The 19,993-nt window shown below is 43.2% G+C and overlaps 1 protein-coding gene and 1 pseudogene across 5 annotated transcripts in view; both read right to left on the bottom strand.

Moving 5' to 3' along the window:
• Positions 1 to 5,195: 5,195 nt before the first annotated feature.
• The window catches only part of TTC8 (tetratricopeptide repeat domain 8), a 59,052-nt gene continuing 44,254 nt past the window's right edge, over positions 5,196 to 19,993 (bottom strand). For all 4 annotated transcript variants that reach the window (XM_081510390.1, XM_081510392.1, XM_081510391.1 and 1 more), the window contains 5 exons: positions 12,880 to 13,019; positions 11,357 to 11,531; positions 10,921 to 11,043; positions 8,115 to 8,198; positions 5,196 to 5,346 (listed from right to left, as the gene is read on the bottom strand). In XM_081510390.1, coding sequence (XP_081366516.1) covers positions 5,230 to 5,346; positions 8,115 to 8,198; positions 10,921 to 11,043; positions 11,357 to 11,531; positions 12,880 to 13,019 — 639 coding nt within the window. In that variant the 3' untranslated portion in view covers positions 5,196 to 5,229. The remainder of the gene's footprint in view (positions 5,347 to 8,114; positions 8,199 to 10,920; positions 11,044 to 11,356; positions 11,532 to 12,879; positions 13,020 to 19,993) is intronic.
• LOC145513580 (ATP synthase F(0) complex subunit j, mitochondrial pseudogene) lies at positions 7,153 to 7,547 on the bottom strand (annotated as a pseudogene). The gene has a single exon (XR_014059537.1). The product of XR_014059537.1 is annotated as an ATP synthase F(0) complex subunit j, mitochondrial pseudogene (transcript).

Here is a 19,993-nt window from a genome sequence, read left to right as displayed (position 1 = left end):
TGGTACATTAAAAGTAATGTGCTATCTTTATTAATTTTCCTATCTCTAGGCCGTAAATTACATCCTGATGGGTGCCCTGACCCTGGAGAACACGACTTAGAAATGTAACAGAGCAGCAGTCCCACGGGGACCGGTTCAGATGTGACCCACCTGGAAAGGAAGGACTTCAACTTCAGCAATCATTCAGTGCAGGCAGTCTTGCTATATCTCAGTTTCATCAGCTGGAAGTTCAATAATGTTAATTTTGGCTGAACAATTTATACTTGGATTGGACACGTTTTTCATCATGGTAGAGGACAGTTGTTAATCTTCCTCATATAGCAGTGTTGGCACAGAAGCCAGAAGTCATGCAGCCCAGAGGTAATCTTGTTACAAAGATGTATGTAACCCCTGACGCAGTGTTATGTCATCATTCTGCCCTTAGCCATCCTGAGTCACTCTTTGCACTGGTGTTCACATTGGATGAGCATAAATTCAAGACAAAATATCTCTCCGTATCACTTCAGGAATACTGACGTGTTCATTCTTTGCTGTGTTAATTTGTTGCTCAGTCATCCAGTCCTGTCTCTTTGTGACCCCATGGACTGTAGCAAGCCAGGCCTCTCTGTTCTTCACCATCTCCCAGAGTTTGCCCAAGTTCATGTCCATTGCATCGGTGATGCCATCCACCCGTCTCATCCTCTGCTGCCTTCTCCTTCTGCCCTCAGTCTTTCCCAGCATCAGGGACTTTTCCAATGAGTTGGCTGTTCACATCAGATGACCAAAATGCTGGAGCTTCAGCTTCGGCTTCAGTCCTTCCCAGGAGTATTCCAGGTTGATCTCTCTTAAAGCTGACTGGTTTGATCTCCTTGCTGTCCCAGGGGCTTTCAGGAGTCTTCTCCAGCACCACAGTTCAAAGGCATCAATTCTTCGGTGCTCTGCCTTCTTTATGGTCCAGGTCTCACAACCATATGTGACCACGGGGAAGACCATGCCTTGACTATACAGACTTTTGTCACCAGAGTAATGTCTCTGCTTTTCAACACAGTCTAGGTTTGTCATCGCTTTCCTGCCAAGAAGCAATTGTCTTCGATCTCAGGGCTGCAGTCAGCATCCGCGGTGATTTTGGAGTCCGAGAAGAGGAAATCTGCCACCGCTTCCACATTTCCCCTTTTTGCCATGAAGTGGTGGGGCCGGATGTCATGATCTTAGGTTTTTAATACTTGGTTTTAAGCCAGCTCTTTCACTCTTCTTCTTCACTCTCAAGAGACTCTTTAGCTCCTCTTCACTCTCTGCCATTAGAGTGGTATTTTCCACTTATCTGAGGCTGTTGGTGTTTCTCCCGTCTGTCTTGGTTCCAGCTTGTAACTCATCCAGCTCGGCATTTCTCATGATGTGCTCAGTGTATAGATTAAACAAACAGGGTGGGTGACAGCAGACAGACCTGTCGTACTCCTTTCTCGATCTTGAACCAATCAGTTGTCCTATACAAGGTTCTAACTATTGCTTCTTGACCTCCATACAGGTTTCTCAAGAGACATGTAGATGGTTTGGTATTCCCGTCTCTTTAACAGCTTTCCAGTTTATTATGATCCATCCACACACTCAAATGCTTTGACGTAGTCAATGAAACAGAAGTAGATGTTTTTCTGAAATTCCCGAGCTTTCTCTATGATCCAGGGAATGTTGGCAATTCGATCTCTGGTTCCTCTTCCTTCTCTAACTCCAGCTTGGACATCTGGAAGTTCTTGGTTCACGTAATGCTAAAGTCTAGCATGCAAGATTTTAAGCATGACCTTACTAGCATGGGAGATGAGTGCAACTGTCCGATGGTTAGCACATCCTTTAGTACTACCGTTCTTGGGAACTGGGATGAGGACTGACCTTTTCCAGTCCTGAGGCCACTGCTGGGTCTTCCAAATTTGCTCACATACTGAATGCAACATCTTGATGGCATCATTGTTTCGGATTTTGAAAAGTTCTACTGGAATTCCACCCCATCCACTAGCTTTATTAACAGCAGTGCTTCCTAAGGCCCACTTGACTTTGATCTCCAGAAAGTCTGGTTCTGGGTGGCTGACCACACCATCATAGCCATCGGTTCATCTGCATATTTTCATACAGTTCTTCCGTGTATTCTGTCCATCTCTTCTTGATCTCTTCAGTGTCTACTAGGTCTCTACCATTTATGTCCTTTCTCGTGCCCATCTTTGGGCAAAATGTTGTCTTGGTATCTCCAATTTTCCTGAAGAGATCTCTAGTCTTTCCCCTTCTGTTGTTTTCTTCTAGTTTTACACACTGTTCATTGAAGAAGCCTTCTTGTATAGCCCTGCCATCCTTTTGGAAATCTGCATTTAGTTGGCTGTATCTTTCCCTTTCTCCCTTGCTTTTTGGTTCTCTTCTTTCCTTAGCTGTTTGTAAAGCCTCCTCAGATAACCACATTGCCTTCTTGCTTTTTTCTTTGGGATGGTTTTGTTCGCTGCCTCCTGTACAATATTACAGACCTCCCTCCGTAGATCTTCAGGCACACTGTTTACAAGTTCTAATTTCTTGAATCTCTTCATTACCTTCACTGCATATTCATAGGAGATTTAAGTCGTACCTGGCTGGCCTACTGGTTTTCCCCACTTTCTTTAGCTTAAGCCTGAATTTTGCTATGAGAGGCTGATGATCTGAGCCACAGTCAGTTCCAGATCTTGTTTTTGCTGACTGTAAACAGCTTCTCCATCTTTGGCTACAAAGAATAGAATCAAATTGATTTCGGTATTGGACATTTGGTGATATCCATGTGTAAAGTCTTCTCTTGTGTTGTTAAAAAAGGGTATTTGCTATGACCAATCAGAGAAGGCAATGGCAACGCGCTCCGGTGTCCTTGCCTGGAGAGTCCCAGGGACGGCGGAGCCTGGTGGGCTGCCATCTATGGGGTCGCACAGAGTCAGACACGACTGAAGCAACTTGGCGGCAGCAGCAGCAGCAATGACCAATGCATTCTCTTGGCAGATTCAGTTAGCCTTTGCTCTGCTTCATTTTATTCTCCAAGGCCAAACTGGCTTGTTACTCCAGGTATCTCTTGACTTCCTACTTTTGCATTCCAGTCCCCTATGATGAATAGAACATCTATTTTTGGTGTTAGTTCCAGGAGGTCTTCTAGGTCTTCACAGAACTGATCAACTCCAGTTTCTTCAGCATCCGTGGTAGGGATATAAGACTTGAGTTACTGTGATGCTGAATGACTTGCCTTGGAAATGAACCAGGATCATTCTGTCATCTTTGAGGTTGTACTCAACGACTGCATTTTGGACTCTTTTGCTGATTATGAGGGCTACTCCATTTCTTCTATGGGATTCTTGCCCACAGTAGTAGGTATAATGGTCATCTGAATTAAATTTGCCCATTCCTGTCCATTTTAGTTCACGGATTCCTAAGATGTCAATGTTTATTCTCACCATCTCCTGCTTGATAACATCCCATTTACCTTGATTCATGGACCTACCATTCCAGGCTCCTATGCAATACTGTTCATCACAGTGGTTAATATTCCCTTATTATTCAATTTTACTAATGCATTTAACAATTCATTTATTTGATAGCTTTATTTACATAAGAGACACTAAGAGATTTGACACAGTAGTTAAAACACATACTCAGAGGCCACACACAAGCTGGTGGTCCACCTTATACCCATTTCCTTATAAATAATGTGCACCTGGCTCCCAGGTATGTGTTCTTAAACACTAGAGTAAATGTGCATTTGAATCCCAGCTCTGTCACTTACTGAGCTTGACAACTTGGGCAAGTTATCTGATTGCTCTGTGCTTCATTTTTGTCACAAGAAAAACGGGAATAACAGCATTTCACAGGACTGCAACGGGGATGCAACGTCACTCCTTACCCAGTGCTTGAGGAGTGTTCGGTACACACACCATCCTTGGTAAACGCTAGCCACTGTTACTAGCTCTTATTTTAAATTAACTAAGAAAACAATTCACAATATAAAATTTGAACCTAAATACTGAATCCAGTGTTAGGAAATCTGATAGTGCTTGAGGAATTTCTCGTGAGCCAAATAAGCAGTAGCCTCTCATGGAGAAGCAGGGGAGGTTTCAGCCGAAGGGCAGGGTCACGTGTGACTGGGGGCCTGGCCTCCTCCTCGGTCCTGTGGTGTGATTCAGTGACACATTCCCTGAAGTTACTTCCAGCCTCTAACAACCTATTCTCTGCATTCACACGTTTTGTGTTCCATCAGCTAAGCAGTACAATTTATATCATCGGAACGGAAACAAATACCCGTGAAATGGTTTTCACAAAGTTAAAAGAATGAGAAGTACCATGGACAGATCCCAAAGCCCAAACCAGGACGTGAGTGGCCCAGCCCTTGAACGCACTTCCCTGTGAGAACCCGTGAAGGAGAGTTCCACTCAACGCCGGAGAGCAGAGCTTCCTAGGATTCTCCTCCTCACGGTGCTGGGGTCCCCTTCTCAGGGCTGACCACATGCGAACTGGGGCTTAGGACGCCACCCCTAATCCTGATATTCTTAGACTGACAACATGATATTCCATAAACAGTTTCTCAGGAAAACGCAGAACTGACAGTACATCATTTAAAACTAAATTAGAATAATGACTTGATTTCTAAGACTTCATTTCTGGACTTCTGGAAAACTTGTTTCATCTGAGATGACCGAAACAAAAACTCATGAAAAGTAACAGAAGGATGGTGTTTTATACACATTTATTTAAAGCATAATATATAAGAAAATGTAGAATGTCTCACAAAGCATTTCATAAAAATAGTTTTAGATACAACCTTTTAATTTCTAAAGTCTGAACCAAGGGTAAGTATATAATTTTTAGCCATAAAAGTACAACTTTAAAGGCAGATTTCACACCTCTTACGCTACATGCTAGCTAATGGCCAACTAAAGGACAATAACAATGTGTATTTTTAAGAATTTGAAGAAATTCACGAAAATGTTTTGTAAACATTGTAAACAAACATCTACCATATACTGTGGGAGAGTTCACAATCTGCTTACAAATGATTAAATCTTGTCTTTTATGATATTATCTTGTAAAGTTATTATTATACAGTTTTAAACATTCTGGTTTAAATCCCCTTACATCACTTTCACTAATATCAAGCACAAGTTTGTATTACAAATATATATAAAATACTACTTCTTCCCTAAATACATACATACATATATATATATATACACATATATATGAATATATTTAACTGAGGAAAAATCAGAGCATAGCAAAATGCTGCTTTAACTGCTTAATTAAGTGTTGAGTGTCCACGTGATCCGGAAATGCTGCTTCGGACTTCTGAGCAGCAGCATAACTCCTCTGTAGATCCCCAATCTGTAAGGAATAGCAGACCAGAATAAGACCACAGAATGAGAACCAGAAAAAGTAAGAAATGAATTAAAAAAAAAACCATAGTATCTGCAAAACGTAACAACCCAAGGTAAATTGCTTGACTGTGTTGCTGCTGCTGCTGCTGCTAAGTCGCTTCAGTCGTGTCCGACTCTGTGCGACCCCATAGACGGCAGCCCACCAGGCTCCGCCGTCCCTGGAATTCTCCAGGCAAGAATACTGGAGTGGGTTGCCATTTCCTTCTCAAGCTTGACTGTGTTACTTCGATATAAAAATTTTTTCACCTAGATTACAATTCAATCTTGAAAAAGTATGAGAAAAATAACCAATCATGTAAATAATTTCTGCTCCATTACAGTTGTCTAGTTATGAACTCATAAACCTGTTTTCTTTTCCTGTCACTTATAGTCTCATAAAAATAAATTGACATCTGCATGCTAAAACAGCCAACTCAGTTCAGTCTGTAATTTGCCACAGACAATATGTTTTGGTTGGGGTAGTGTCTCTTAAGACAGGAAACTTAAGTAAAAACTATTGTATTTTAAGATATAATAACATGCTCTGGGAGCTTTTAAAAGGTTGCTAACATAGTAATGTTAGGAAGATATCAGGTTTTTAAAATTCATAAAGGGTATCTTTGATTTTCAATAAACTTTTTGTTAAAATCCAGTCCCAAAGAAAAACACATATAGTATCTGAATCCATCTGAATGTATCTTGATTCATGTATACACTTCTAAAAAGAGAGAGCGCTGCAGTGTGCGCACACACACACACACACACAATACACATCAGTCACTTCTGGGAGGTTTTTCGTAACAAACATATGAACTAAAAACTTGTCTTTTCTTTTTTAAATCATAGCATTTCTTTTTAACATAGTATTTTCTCTTATGGAAGTATAGACTTTTGCTAACAGAAATATTCCATTTGCATTATATATCATTAAAATTTACTAACACTCCTGAAAGAAAGTAACCAAGGCCTCTTTGTGGTTTAACCAGCTGGCAGCATGTACGTGCATGCTTAGTTGCTCAACCGTGTCTGACTCTGTGCGACCCCATGGACTGCAGCCCACCAGGCTCCTCTGTCCGTGGGATTCTCCAGGCAAGAATACTGGAGTGGGTAGCCATTCCCTCCTCCAGGGGATCTTCCCGACCCCGGGATCAAACCAGGGTCTCCTGCAGCGCAGGCAGATTCTTTACCGTCTGAGCCCCCAGGGAAGCCCAAGGGGCAGCACAGGGCATTGGGAAACATGTGGGAGCTGGGTGTAAATTCTGAATCTGCCACTGCCATGGAGCTCCAGGGAAGTCTTTTAAGTTCCGAAGCCTTGGCTTCCATTAGAACGTAAGCTGCATGAGGTAGAAGTTTCTGCCTGATTTATTCACTACTAACATCTTCTGTGCCTACAACAGCGCCTGGTATGTAGCAGTTGTTCATACAAGTTCAACAAATGGAACACCAATTGTATGAAAAAATGCGTAGGGAAGGTACGGGTTACCTACATTGCAGGGCTGTTGAGAGAATTAGAGGTGTGGAAAGTGCCTGGAACAGTGACCAGCACTTAACAAGCAGCCAAAAATGACAATTTATGAAAAATAGCATATTTTGTCTTCAAAACAGAAAAGAGAGTGAATGAGCTCACATTCATGTTATGAAAAATGATTTTTATAACTTTTTGGGTCTATAAAGGAAGAGTCTTCACACCAGCAAACATTTGTAGCCATTTCCTTATCCTCAAAACTCATCTTCCATGTTAAAGGAAGTTTTGCAAATAAGTTATTAGATGACATTTCTTTCTTTTTTTGGGGGGGGGTCTCACAGGTACGTTTACTCATGCCCGAGGGCAGCGGCACCGCGACACGTCAACACAGGGCCCCACGTTCCCGCAGCACAGCCAGGCCAGCGTCCCATCCGCGGAAAGCTGGTTAATGGTGACCAGGAGCCGGTGCGGGGCTGGAAGCTTTCAAGGCTTTACTTCTTTTATCAGCACTCCCGATTTTATAAACGATGTAGGCCATTAACCCCGTTCCTATCCAAATCTCCTGGTAAACTTGGGTACAGCAGGGTTTCATGGGGATCCAAACTTTCTTAATAAGACTCTGAAGCATCTCGGCCAAGGACCAAGAGGCTCAGGAAGCCCCAACTCAGAACCGCAGACTCGGAAAGGTCACTCAGTGCGTAGGCGCCGCGCGGGGCCTGGATGACATTTCTTTCTTTCTTCTTATTGTAAAAGGACACACGATTTCTTTTAGCTCTTGGATGTTAACTGACTTGTAACACAGTATCAACAGTTGCTTCTTTCCTATATTGCTCATTGCTACAACAGCTTTCACTAACATCCCTAATTTTACAGCATCATGCTAGACTTGGTGACTATATGATCTACAAATGGTATACAGGATTTCCCTGTAATAAACACTAATTACTAAATCCTCCCAAACCAGGAGTTAATGAGCAGTTTTTCAATGATTAAATGTCATCTTTTAAAACATAAAATAATTCTTCTGCAATCCATAATGGCATTAAGCTTAGCTAATATTCAGTGATAAATATACTTAAAGTGTATTAAACGTTCCCTTAAAATGAAGACATATGTGTACATAATAATCAAGTATTTAAAAAACATTTCTCTCAGGAAGCTATGGTTAGAATGTACTTATTTATCTGCACAATTTTTAAAAACAAAGAAGAAAACACACACACACAAGAAGAAAACAGGTCAGATGATAAATGGATAAAGAGAGAGGATACCTTTTCAGAAATTGTCGCAAAGTTAAAATGCGGCTCGTACATATGGGGTGCTAAAGATGATGCCGTTTGTAAGAGTGCTTTTGCCTGTTTAGAAAAGAAAAAAAATGAAAGAGAGACCAAAGGCATATGAGCACATATTAGCACTATACTGGTGATTTTTTTTTTTTGGTAAAAGAATACTTTACCCAGGAAAGGACTTTAAAAACATGACCCTGTGATAAATATGGATGAATTTCTCTGAAATACAATTTACAGATATACAACTATCATATGAAATACAATTTACAGATAGAGAATTAACTACTTATATGTTGCCAAAATTATATTAATAATAGGATGCTTCAAAATATGGGGAAAATAACAGAATTGAAAAGTTATGTGAGAACCACTGTTCTTATAGTTTATGTTTCAATATGATGTACAACTCAAAATACAGTCCTCTCAATGCTAAAAAAAAAGTCTTATCAACCTGGTTTTTGTGCTGTTGATTGATTTCGTAGGCTTTCAACTACCTTCTCTAATGCAACACCCAAAGGCATCAGAGAGCCACTGCAAATGCAGACCGCCACGCTCTGTGCTGGACGACAATGAGCGAGCACTCATCACACGGCTGACCTGAAGATGACAGCTGATGGCAGCTGAAAGCGGCGAGCCTTCCGTGCTCCGCAGCACTCAAAAGGCAAAACTCACACCATGCTGTCGCCTACAGGCTCCAAGGATCACTTGCTGTAGAGACCGCTGACTGACCTGAGTCGCCTGTACTCGCATTGTTAAGACCACAAACTCAGCATGCCTCAGCTGCCAAAACAGCCTCTCAACTTGCAGCTAAAGTTCTATGCGTGACCCTGAGGACAAATTCTTAAATCTTTTTTTTAAAAGGAAGATAATAGTTTATGTAAGATGGTAGATATTAATTTTATGATTTGCTATTTTCTTTTAATTGAAGTATGTGTGTATGTGCTCAGTCATGTCCAACTCTTTGCAACCCCAAGGACCATAGCCCGCCAGGCTCCTCTGTCCATGGAATTTTCCAGGCAAGAATACTGGAGTGGGTGGCCATTTCCTTCTCCAGCAGAACTGAAGTATAATTTTTAATAATACTGAAACCTTTCACCAAAACATTTCAAATCAATTGCATACCAGAGAAACTACAATAAGTAGGAGGGAAAGAAAATCACCAACATGGAAACAGAAAAAATCATAAAAAGTGCTTGCTTCAAATGGGTACAAAGTTCCACGACAGAACAAGTCCCCACTTTGGAGCAGTTAGCTTTTGTTTACAAAATACATATCCATTTTATTCACTTTGGGAAAATTTTGTGAAACAAAGGCAGCATCCACTGATGTCTCTTTGCTTGTTTTCTCAGGTTTGGCAACATGCTTCGGAGACCGGGCTGCAGGTTCACGTCCTGGCGTGCTGTGCGCCAGGTCTGTGGCCTTGGTGAGTTACTTACCCTCCTCTAGTCTGTTCTGTCATCTCTAATACAGCGAATGTAACAGCTATTCATCTTGATTGTCATTAATATGGTATGAGTGTATTTAGCATTTTAAACTCCCCGTTAGGTAAATGATAACAACAAAATATAATTTATTAAGCATCTATCGTGTGACTTTACTATTCCAAGCACTTTACATGCACAGGCGGCCACCGTCCCCAGAACCCCTTCAGCTCAGCTGCTGCGATGACTCTATCCTGTTTATCATCCGCTCATTCCACCCACACTAAGCACCTCCCCAGTGTCACGCGATGGTTCTGGTGTTGAAAATACGGCAGTTAGAAGACAGAGAAGGTCCCTGCTCTCACACAGCTAGCATTCTACATTCCACACACAAAGACTGAAAATATCTGATAAAATGGCAAGTACTGTGAAGGAAAAAATACTAGGAGATGATCCTGAGGGTTCCTTTAGACTGACGGTCAAGCGGGTCTTTCTGAAGAGGTGGTAATTAAGCTAAGACCCGCACAGTAAAATGAAAAGGGTCCCTGTGGGATCTGAAAGGAGTCTAGTCCAAAGGCCCCACAGCAGGAACGGGCCCGCCCGCAGCCAGCAGCTCACGCATCTGAAGGCCGGAGGGGAAGGACTGGTGCCAGAGCGTGGTCTGCGGGGGTCCCAGAGGCCAGATATGTGGGGCCCTGAAGGCCAAGGTTTGAAGTTCAAACTACTGACATATTCCGAATGCAGGGAAGAGCCTTTGGAGGATGCTAAGCAAAGCAGTGATGAAATCATCTTGTTTTTAAAAGATACCCTTAAGGCTGTCCTGAGGAAAATACATTACAGGCTGCATTTCCTTACTGATGGAAGTAGAAACAAAGACCATACCTAGGAGACTCCTGTGCTCATCCAGGCGGGAGATGACAGCAGCCGGGAGAAGGGGGCAAGGGGCAGAGAGTGGAGGCTGTGTGCGTGGCACTGACGGGGTTCACTAGAGACACGGGGTGGCGGGGAAGGGGCAGTTGGAAAAGAGAAGTTTCCGGGGGGGGTAGTCCTAGGATGTGTGTTGGGGGTCCTAAGATGTGGGCCTGAGCAGCGGGGTGGCAGACGGGGGGCTGTGAACAGTGGAACGGTTCACGATGACAGGACAGATTGGGGGAGGTGCAGTTTTGCCCTAATAAACTCGAGCGTTCTGCTTTGGACACTGAAGCGTTAAGTGACTTGTCCAAGGTCACGCTGCCAATACTGGGACTCAAACCCCAGGCAGTCAGACCCCAGAGCTCATTCTGAAGCTGTCACGTGTGAAAACGGCTGCATGCGACAGCTGTTCCCATTAGAGGGCGGGCTGCCCGCGGCCCGCGGGGCTGGCTAACCTGCTCCACGCGGCCCCTCCGCATCTCCAGTACGGCCAGGTCGTTGTAGGCCTCCGCGTGGTGGTTATTGCTCACCAGCGCCAGCCGGAAGCACTGGTGGGCCAGGTTCGTGTCCCCTATTCCCTGCAAGAGAAGAGTGCAAACTGCACCCACAAATCTGGCCACTTCCTCCCGCCGCCTCCGACCTCCCCGCCCCAGACACATCTCTCCTGCCACCGCAGAGAAAACGACGTGCACCCACACAGGAGTCGGGTGTGACTTGTACGTAAGGGGATTAACCTGGGGGATGTAAACCGAGGTTGGGTGGCTCCCAGCAATCTCTACATTGGGACAAGGACTGTCACCACACCTGGACTTCCAGTCCGTGAAAATGTCTTCAAAACTAACGTGTGGCTACCTTCTCTAGAACAGAAACTACATGAGGGAAACCGCGTACCACAGCGACGTGTCCCAAGTTGTACCAGACGTCAGCTGCCTCTTCTTCGTTTTCAGCCAGAGAAAGGGCACGTTCAAACGAGGTCAGCGTCATATCGTACTGCTGGGCGTAGAAGCAACACAGCCCCAGGTTGTTAAAAAGCTGGCAGTTGTAAACACCCATCTGCAGGAGTCGCCTTTGTGAAAAGAGCACACACACTCTGGTGTCAGATCAGCTTTACGGATATTGACATATTACAAGGTTAGAAATGAATTCACTTTATCCATTTTTAATACCCTCCAAAGAACAGACAGTATCACAGAAAATAGAAGAGATTTTAAGACAAATTCAAAAGCAGGTCTTTTGTAACGGTACTAGTTGGGAGAAATGTATCCAGAGGCAAAATCAGAAATAACTTATGTAACTTTTTTTTCCCCCAAAAAGCTTTGCTAGAGTATCAAAGTAATAAATAAATAGTCACATAAAGTAAAACCCCTACACACTTTGGCCTCATGCAACTTTGGGGCTCGGAAGGGAAATTTCTAAGACCTTGTAACCAAGTTCGAGGCCTTTGTTTAGCCTCCTGAGTTTTCGGTTGAGCTGGAGTCTGCTTTTGGTTATTTGTGTTGTGTGGTTCAGCTGCATCCAGTGACCGCCAGGAAGCTTCTACTCAGGAAGACAAGACTGTCGGGGGATCCCAACGTTCCCCATTTAGCTTTCACGCTGCAGCCCAAGAACCCTATTTTGCTTCTATGCATCATTAATCCCAAAGGATGAGAGAGTTCAGACAAGCATGTGAAAGTCACCCAGCTGCCCTGAGTAACCCATGACCCGCGCTGGGGGTAGGGGAGTAGAGACAGTTGTGTGTGCACAGGCTGGCATTCACATTGTTATTGTTTATGCTCCAACATATACTCAGAAAGAACTCCTGTGAGCTGCCAATTATCTCCCTGTATATTACCAAAGGGCTAAAGAGGAAATCATAATTTAAAAATTAATCTCAGAAACCATCTATAGGATAAAATAAGTATGTGCTCAAAGAACCAGCGAAAATAACTTATTTAGATTTTGAAAACATATGTGAACGAGAGTTAACAATACTTCACAGAACTGGGATTCTGTTTTAAGGTCCTCATTAGAACTTTAGAGCCTGGGGTCCACTGCTCTTTACCAATCACATTATTATTTTACCTCTAAGGTCTTGACACTATGTACAGTGGTATTAATGGAGGCAGTGATGTGGAAGCTTCTAGTAACTGTTAAGTTGTTATTGGTTGATGACAAAACGGCCAATTCACATACACCGACATGGTGTTAAAAATAGGCATTTATCCAGGTGTGTTTCTGCAAGATGCTAAATACTTCTACATTTCCAAATTATTTAAAAATAGCCTTAATAGTCATAAAATATCTGGGAGCTTGAATGTTTAGTCTCATATAGACATGGCCCACACGCTATTTCCCTGCGTCTTCACTGCGTCTTTAGCACTTTTGCATCACTGTATCACAGGAAAGCAGTTCTACAAATTGGACGTAAAGTGCACCTGTAAAACCGGAGAGCTACTTCTGGCTGATCCGAGTAGAAGTGGTTGCTCCCAATGCACGCGATGGCTTCCACATGAGTATTGTCTTGTTTCAAAACCTCTTTGTAGTATTCAGTGGCTGACGAAATATTGTTCATTTCCTATTCTCCATCAAGAGGGAAGAGCAATACTGTATTAATATTCAACAAGAAATTGTTATGATGATGACTGGTCTACATTATTTTATTCAACTCAGTATTTTTTCCAATGCAATGTTTATTAAGAGCCTACCACAGCCAGACTCTGTTCTAGGCCCTGGGGACACAATGTGAACAAAAGATAAAATTACACTCACCACCCATCCCCCATCTGTAGTTTCGCACTCATGAGTTCGGTGAGCCACGGATCAAAAATATCTAGAAAAAAATTCCAGAAAGTTCCCCAAAAGCAAAACTTGAGTTTGCTGCAGTGGAAATTATTTATATACCAGTTACTTTGCATCTCCAGCTATTCACATCACATTTGTATTGCATTAGGTATTATAAGCGGTCTAGAGGTGATTTAAAGCACATACACGGGGACTTCCTGGAGGTCCAGGGGTTACGAACCCTCCCTGCAAGGCAAGGAGTGCAGGTTCAAGTTCTGGCTGGGGAACTAAGACCCCACAGGCTGTGGAGCAACAACGTCCATGTGCTGTAACAAGAGAACCCGCGCACGGCAATGAAAGATCCCACATGAAGTGACTAACACTCAACACAGACAGATAAACATTTTAAATAAATAAAGTACACAGATAGATGTGGGTAGGTGATATGCAAGTACCCTGCCACATTATATAAGGGACTGGAGTGCCCACAGATCTTGACAACCAAGGGGGATCCTGGAACCAGTCCCCCTTGGACACAGAAAGACGGCTGCACTATCCTCAAGGAGGTTACATCTGGTAGGAAGACAAGCACGTGAACACTTCTTGTCTTAGAGGAAGGCCTTTCAGCTTTTCGTCATTAAGTCTGATGTTAGCTGTGGGTCTGTCATATGTGGACTTTATTATGTTGAGGTATGATCCCTCTATGACCTCTTTCTGGGGAATTCTTATCATAAATGGATGTTGAATTTTCTCAAAAGCTTTTCTGCATCTATTGAGATATGGTTTTTATTCTTCAATTTGTACATGTGGACATCACACTGATTTATTTGCAAATACTGAAAAATCCTTGCATCCCAGAGATAAATCCCGCTTGATGATGGTGTATGATCCTTTTAATGTACTGTTGGATTCAGTTAGTTAATATTTTGTTGAGGATTTTTTGCATTTTCTCTAAGATCAGGAATAAGACAAGGAGGCCCACTCTCACCACTTTTATTCAACTTAGTATTGGAAGTCCTAGGCACAGCAACCAGACAAGAAAAAGAAAGAAAAGGAATCCAAATTGGAAAGGAAGAAGTAACACTATCACTGTTTACAGATGACATGATATTATACGTAGAAATTCCTAAAGATACCACCAGAAAACTACTGGAGCTCATCGATGAAGTTGGTAACACTTCAGAATACAAAAGTAATACATAGAAATTTGTTGCATTTCTATGCACTAACAACAAACTATCAGAAAGAGAAATTAAGGAAACATCCCACTTACTATTGCATAAAAAAGAACAAAATACTAGGAATAAACCTACCAAAAGAGGTAAAAGACCTATACTTGGAAAACTTTAAGATTGAAGACAACACAAACAGGTGGAAAGATACAGCATATTCTTAGATTCAAAGAATAAATGTAGTTAAAATGACTATACTACCCAAGGCAATCTACAGATTCGATTCAATCTCTGTCAAAATAGCAATGGCATTTTTCACAAAACTGGAACAAATAATTTTAAAATTTGTATGGAGACAAGAAAGGCCCTGAATAGTCAAAACAATCTGAAGAAAGAAGAAGGAGCTGGCGGAATCATGTTTCCTGACTTCAGACTGCAACACAAAACTACAATAATCAAAACAGTATGGTGCTGGCACAAAAAGAGACATATAGTAATAGATCAATGGAACAGAGAGCCCAGAAATAAAATCACATACTTATTATGCTCAATTAATCAACCACTAAGGAGGCAAGAATATACAATGGAGAAAAGACAGTGTCTTCAATACCTGGTCCACTACATGTAAAAGAATGAAACTGGAAAATTTTCTCACACTATATTCAAAAATAAAGTCAAGGACTTAACCACTGGTGGTCCAGCGGTTAAGAATTTGCCTACTTATACAAAGGACAGGGGGTCCATCCCTGGGCTGGGAAGATTTCACATGCCTCAGGGCAACTAAGCCTGTGTGCCACAACTACTGAGCCCACGTGAGCAGCCTGTGCTCCACAGCAAGAGAAGCCGTCACGTGAGGAGTCTGTGCTCCACGACAGGAGAAGCCACCATTTGAGGAGTCTGTGCTCCACGACAAGAGAAGCCACCACGTGAGGAGCCTGTGCTCCACGACAGGAGAAGCCACCATTTGAGGAGTCTGTGCTCCACGACAAGAGAAGCCGTCACGTGAGGAGCCTGTGCTCCACGGCAAGAGAAGCCACCACGTGAGGAGCCTGCGCTCCACAACAGGAGAAGCCACCATTTGAGGAGTCTGTGCTCCACGGCAAGAGAAGCCACCACGTGAGGAGTCTGTGCTCCAGGACAAGAGAAGCCACCACGTGAGGAGTCTGTGCTCCAGGACAAGAGAAGCCGTCACGTGAGGAGCCTGTGCTCCACGGCAAGAGAAGCCACCACGTGACGAGCCTGTGCTCCACGGCAAGAGAAGCCACCACGTGAGGAGCCTGTGCTCCAGGACAAGAGAAGCTGTCACGTGAGGAGCCTGTGCTCCACGGCAAGAGAAGCCACCACATGAGGAGCCTGTGCTCCAGGACAAGAGAAGCCATCACATGAGGAGCCTGAGCTCCACGGCAAGAGAAGCCACCACGTGACGAGCCTGTGCTCCACGGCAAGAGAAGCCACCACGTGAGGAGCCTGCGCTCCACGGCAAGAGAAGCCACCACGTGAGGAGCCTGCACTCCACGGCAAGAGAAGCCACCACGTGAGGAGCCTGCGCTCCACGGCAAGAGAAGCCACCACGTGAGGAGCCTGTGCACGGCGATGACGAGCAGCCCCTGCCAGCTGCAACTCAAATGGATTAAAGACCAAAATGTAAGACCAGAAACCATAAAACTCCTAGAAGAAAACACAGGCAGAACACTCTCTGACATACATCATATCGCAACTTTCTCTGGATCTGTCTCCTAAAGCAAAGGAAATAAAAGCAAAAATAAGCAAATGGGGCCTAAATAGAGTTAAAAGCTTCTGCACAGCAAAGAAAACCACTGACAGAATGAAAACAACCTAATGAATGAGTGAAAACATGCAAATTATGTGACTGATAAATGGTTAGTATCCAAACTATATAAACAGCTCATATAACGCAATATCAAAAAATAAATAACCCAATTAAAGAATAGACAGAAGACCTGAATAGGTATTTTTCCAAAGAGGACATTCAGATAACAGCAGCACTCCACAGTGCAAGGCTTCATTCAGTGTTACAGGAGCCAAACTTGGTGTATTCATCTCCTCAGGCTGCCGTAACAAAAGACCATAGACTGAGTGGCTTAAACAACAGAAGTTTATGTTCTCACAGTTCTGGAGGCCTGAAGTCCATGTCATAGGGCTGACATCACAGAGTCTCAGTGAGGACTTTCTTCCTGGCTATAGAGGGCCACTTTCTCGCTGTGTCCTTGCGTGAGGGAGAGAGAGAGACAGCGAGAAAGCGCTCAAGTGCTCTCTGGTGTCTGTTTAAAAACATTTACCATGCTGTGTTGGTTTCTGCCATACGGCAACACGAATCAGCCATAATGAAATGGCTGTCCCCTCCGTCCCAAACCTTCCACCCCTCCCCTCATCCCAGCCCTCTAGGCCATCACAGAGCCTCAGGCTGGGCTTCCTGTGGCATACAGCAACCTCTCACCAGCTACCCGTTTTACACATGGTAGTGTATAAATGTTGATGCCACTTCCCGTTCATCCCACTCTCTCCCTCCCCACTGTGTCCACAAGCCCATTCTCTACATCTGCGGTATGTGTGTGTGTGTATATATATATATACACATACAATGGAGTATTACTCAGCATAAAAAAGAACAAGTTTGAGTCACTTCTAGTGAGGTGGATAAACCTAGAGCCTGTTATACAGAGTGAAGTAAGTCAGAAAGAGAAAAACAAATCTCATATATTAATGCATATATATGGAATCCAGAAAAATGGTACTGATGAACCTACTTGCAGGGAGGGAATGGTGTCTTGCCTTATAGGGGCACTAATCCCATCACGAGGGCCCACCCTCATGAGCTCATCTAACCCTAATTATCTCCCAAAGGCCCTGTCTCTAGACACCCTCACACAGGGGGTCGGGGCTTCAAGGTAAGAATGGGCAGGGGTAGGGAGGCAGAAAATTCAGTCTGCCACAGGTGGTAACGTCCAACTCAAAGAAGACTCCAGACTGAGTGGTCAGTCTTTCAAGGCTTTCGGTTCTATAAAGTTACCTTAGAGGTTTTTATCTGTTAACCTCATACTCCTAACTTGTCCCCCCAGCCCACTCCCTCTTCCCTCTGGTGACCATTAAGTCTGTCTCCTATGTCTGTAAGTCTGTTTCCACTTTGCATACCTGAAGTTAAGACAGTACTGTAAACAACTATACTTCAGTTTTTAAAAATGCCTTACAATGTTTGCATACTTGATTGATGGTCATGGACTTAACTTACGTAATCTCTAGGAATTTTAGATTGAAACGAACATGTCTTTGGGGCTTCTCCACCGGCTCAGTGGTGATGAATATATGCCTGCCAATGCAGGAGATGAGGGTTCAGTCCCTGGGTTGGGAAGATCTCCTGGAGAAGGACGTGGCAACCCACTCCAGTACCCTTGCCTGGAAAATCCCACAGACAGAGGAGCCTGGCGGGCTACATTTGGTGGGGATGCAAAAGCACTGGACACGACTTAGCAACTGAACACACACAACGTGTCTTTGACAAACTTATATGAAGTATTTCAAAGTTGTTATTATAAAATACGTGCTGATATTAAATAAACTTAAATGCACATTTAAAAATCTCATAAGTAACTGCAAATAGCCTTCAAATGGGCTGTACCAGGGTATGCTCCCAGCAATAATGTTCCTCTGCATGTTTGTTCGTTTCTCTGCACCCTTGACAATCTTAAATGCCATGAAACAGTCATCTTTGTTAACCTGACTAAGTAAGGAGTGACACTGTTGTTTCAATTTTCATTTCCTTAATTATCATTGAGGTTAGACACTCAACACACTACACATTTCTTTTCCTTCGAACTGCAGATTCATGCCTTTTGTCGGTTTTGTTATCCCATCTCTTGGCCTCACCTTGGTTTCTGTGTGTGAGGGGCTTGGGTGGGAAGCCGCCCTCTGGGCTCAGGAGAGCTGCAGACACAGCTGTGGCCCCAGGGTCCCTGGGCACTGCCTGCTTTCTCCTTCCTGACACAATGAACGTGAGCTGACGCGGACTTCCGCTCACAACGCAGGAAGGCCACGTGTTTATGAACATTCCCTTCAGAGGGAAAGCACAGGTGGCTTGCTTGAGTCCTTCCAGATGTGCGTCAACCAGCACCAGGACGAAAGGGCGGCGGTGTGGCCGGACTGCAGCGGGAGTTTGGCTGCTGTCTCAGCTCTGCAGCGACTACTTGCATGGAGAGGGGCCAGTCCCTGTGGAGGCTGCAAGGACAAGGGCCATTCCCTGGTTTGACCCCCACCAGTGCTCTGAGGAAATACCTACTGCAGTTGTTTACATTCCTGACCAAAATGAGAATTTACAAGTGTGGATAAGCACACTTATGTGTCGCTGTGTAATTCTCCCATCAATCTATAAACCACCTGAAACCCAGCAATTCTGAGCAACATATAAAGTGAAGAGAGTGAAAGTAGTCTTTTCTTCTGTCCCAGGTATGGCAAATATGTTCCCTGTTTGATATTTTTACCTGTTTTGTTAGGGTTTGCTTTTATTCGTATTTTCATTTTTACAGTATAGAAAATTTAACCTTTATGTTCTCATATTGATCAATTTTTTCTATTATGGCTTTCTGCATTAGAATCATGTTTAGAAAGGTCTTCCCCAATCTAAGTTTATATAAATAATTCATCTGTATTTTCTTCTGGAACATTCATGGTTTTAAATCTTTGAGTCACCTGGTGGCAATGGGTTCCTTTTTTTTTTCCAGCATTTATTTATGTGGCTGCCCTAGGTCTTCATTGTAGCATGCAGGATCTTTGGTTGCCGCATCTGAACTCTTCAGTTGAGGCATGTGGGATCTAGTTCCCTGACCAGGGATCAAACACAGGCCCCCTGTGTTGGGAGCGTGAAGTCTTAGCCACCAGACCACCAGGGAAGTCCCAGCAATGTGTTCTTTCAGTATAAGGAAGCATTGCTCAGCCGGCTCTATTTTGAAGCTATTAAACAATCCAGTGAACCAGTTGGTTTAATAGACAGTCTTTATCAAATAAAGTTTCATATGTATGAATACACGCAGATTCTAATTCTGTCCTTTCTTCAATCTATTCCAGCATCAGAACTGCCTGTAGTAGCTCGAGAATAAATTTTATTAATGTAGATTTAAAATAATATCTTCAAACATACAAGCTTCACTTCAAGTATACAAACAACCCTGGTATCATTTAAGTGATTTTTACAGTAGTTATTTTTTAACTAATCCACAGAATTAATTTAACACTGATTAGAGTTTTAGTTATTTAAAACAAAACTGTAAATAACTTAGGGAAGTGAATCTTGCTATGATTCTCAAACTCTGTTATATATCAGAATCACCTAGTGAGCTTGCCCAGCAGACGAAAGCCTGTATCCCACTTTCCAGGACATGTGATTCAGGAGGCGGAAGATGGGCCTCACTCTCAAACACTCCCAAAGTCATTTCCACACACAGTCAAGTTCAAGGACCATGAGAACAATATTTCCTAGGGCAATTACTCAGTTTCAAACACCTTTTAACATTTGCAGCGTGCTGTGCTTAGCTTGTGTCCAACTCTTTGCTACTCCTTGGACTGTAGCCCGCCAGGCTCCTCT

This window comes from Giraffa tippelskirchi, chromosome 7 (genome assembly GCF_054371585.1).
Source record: "Giraffa tippelskirchi isolate mGirTip1 chromosome 7, T2T-mGirTip1v1.2.pri, whole genome shotgun sequence".
In the NCBI taxonomy this organism is placed as follows: Eukaryota; Metazoa; Chordata; class Mammalia; order Artiodactyla; family Giraffidae; genus Giraffa; species Giraffa tippelskirchi.
The sequence above is the reverse complement of the archived record's forward strand: the minus strand, read 5'-3'. Positions and strand labels throughout refer to the sequence as shown.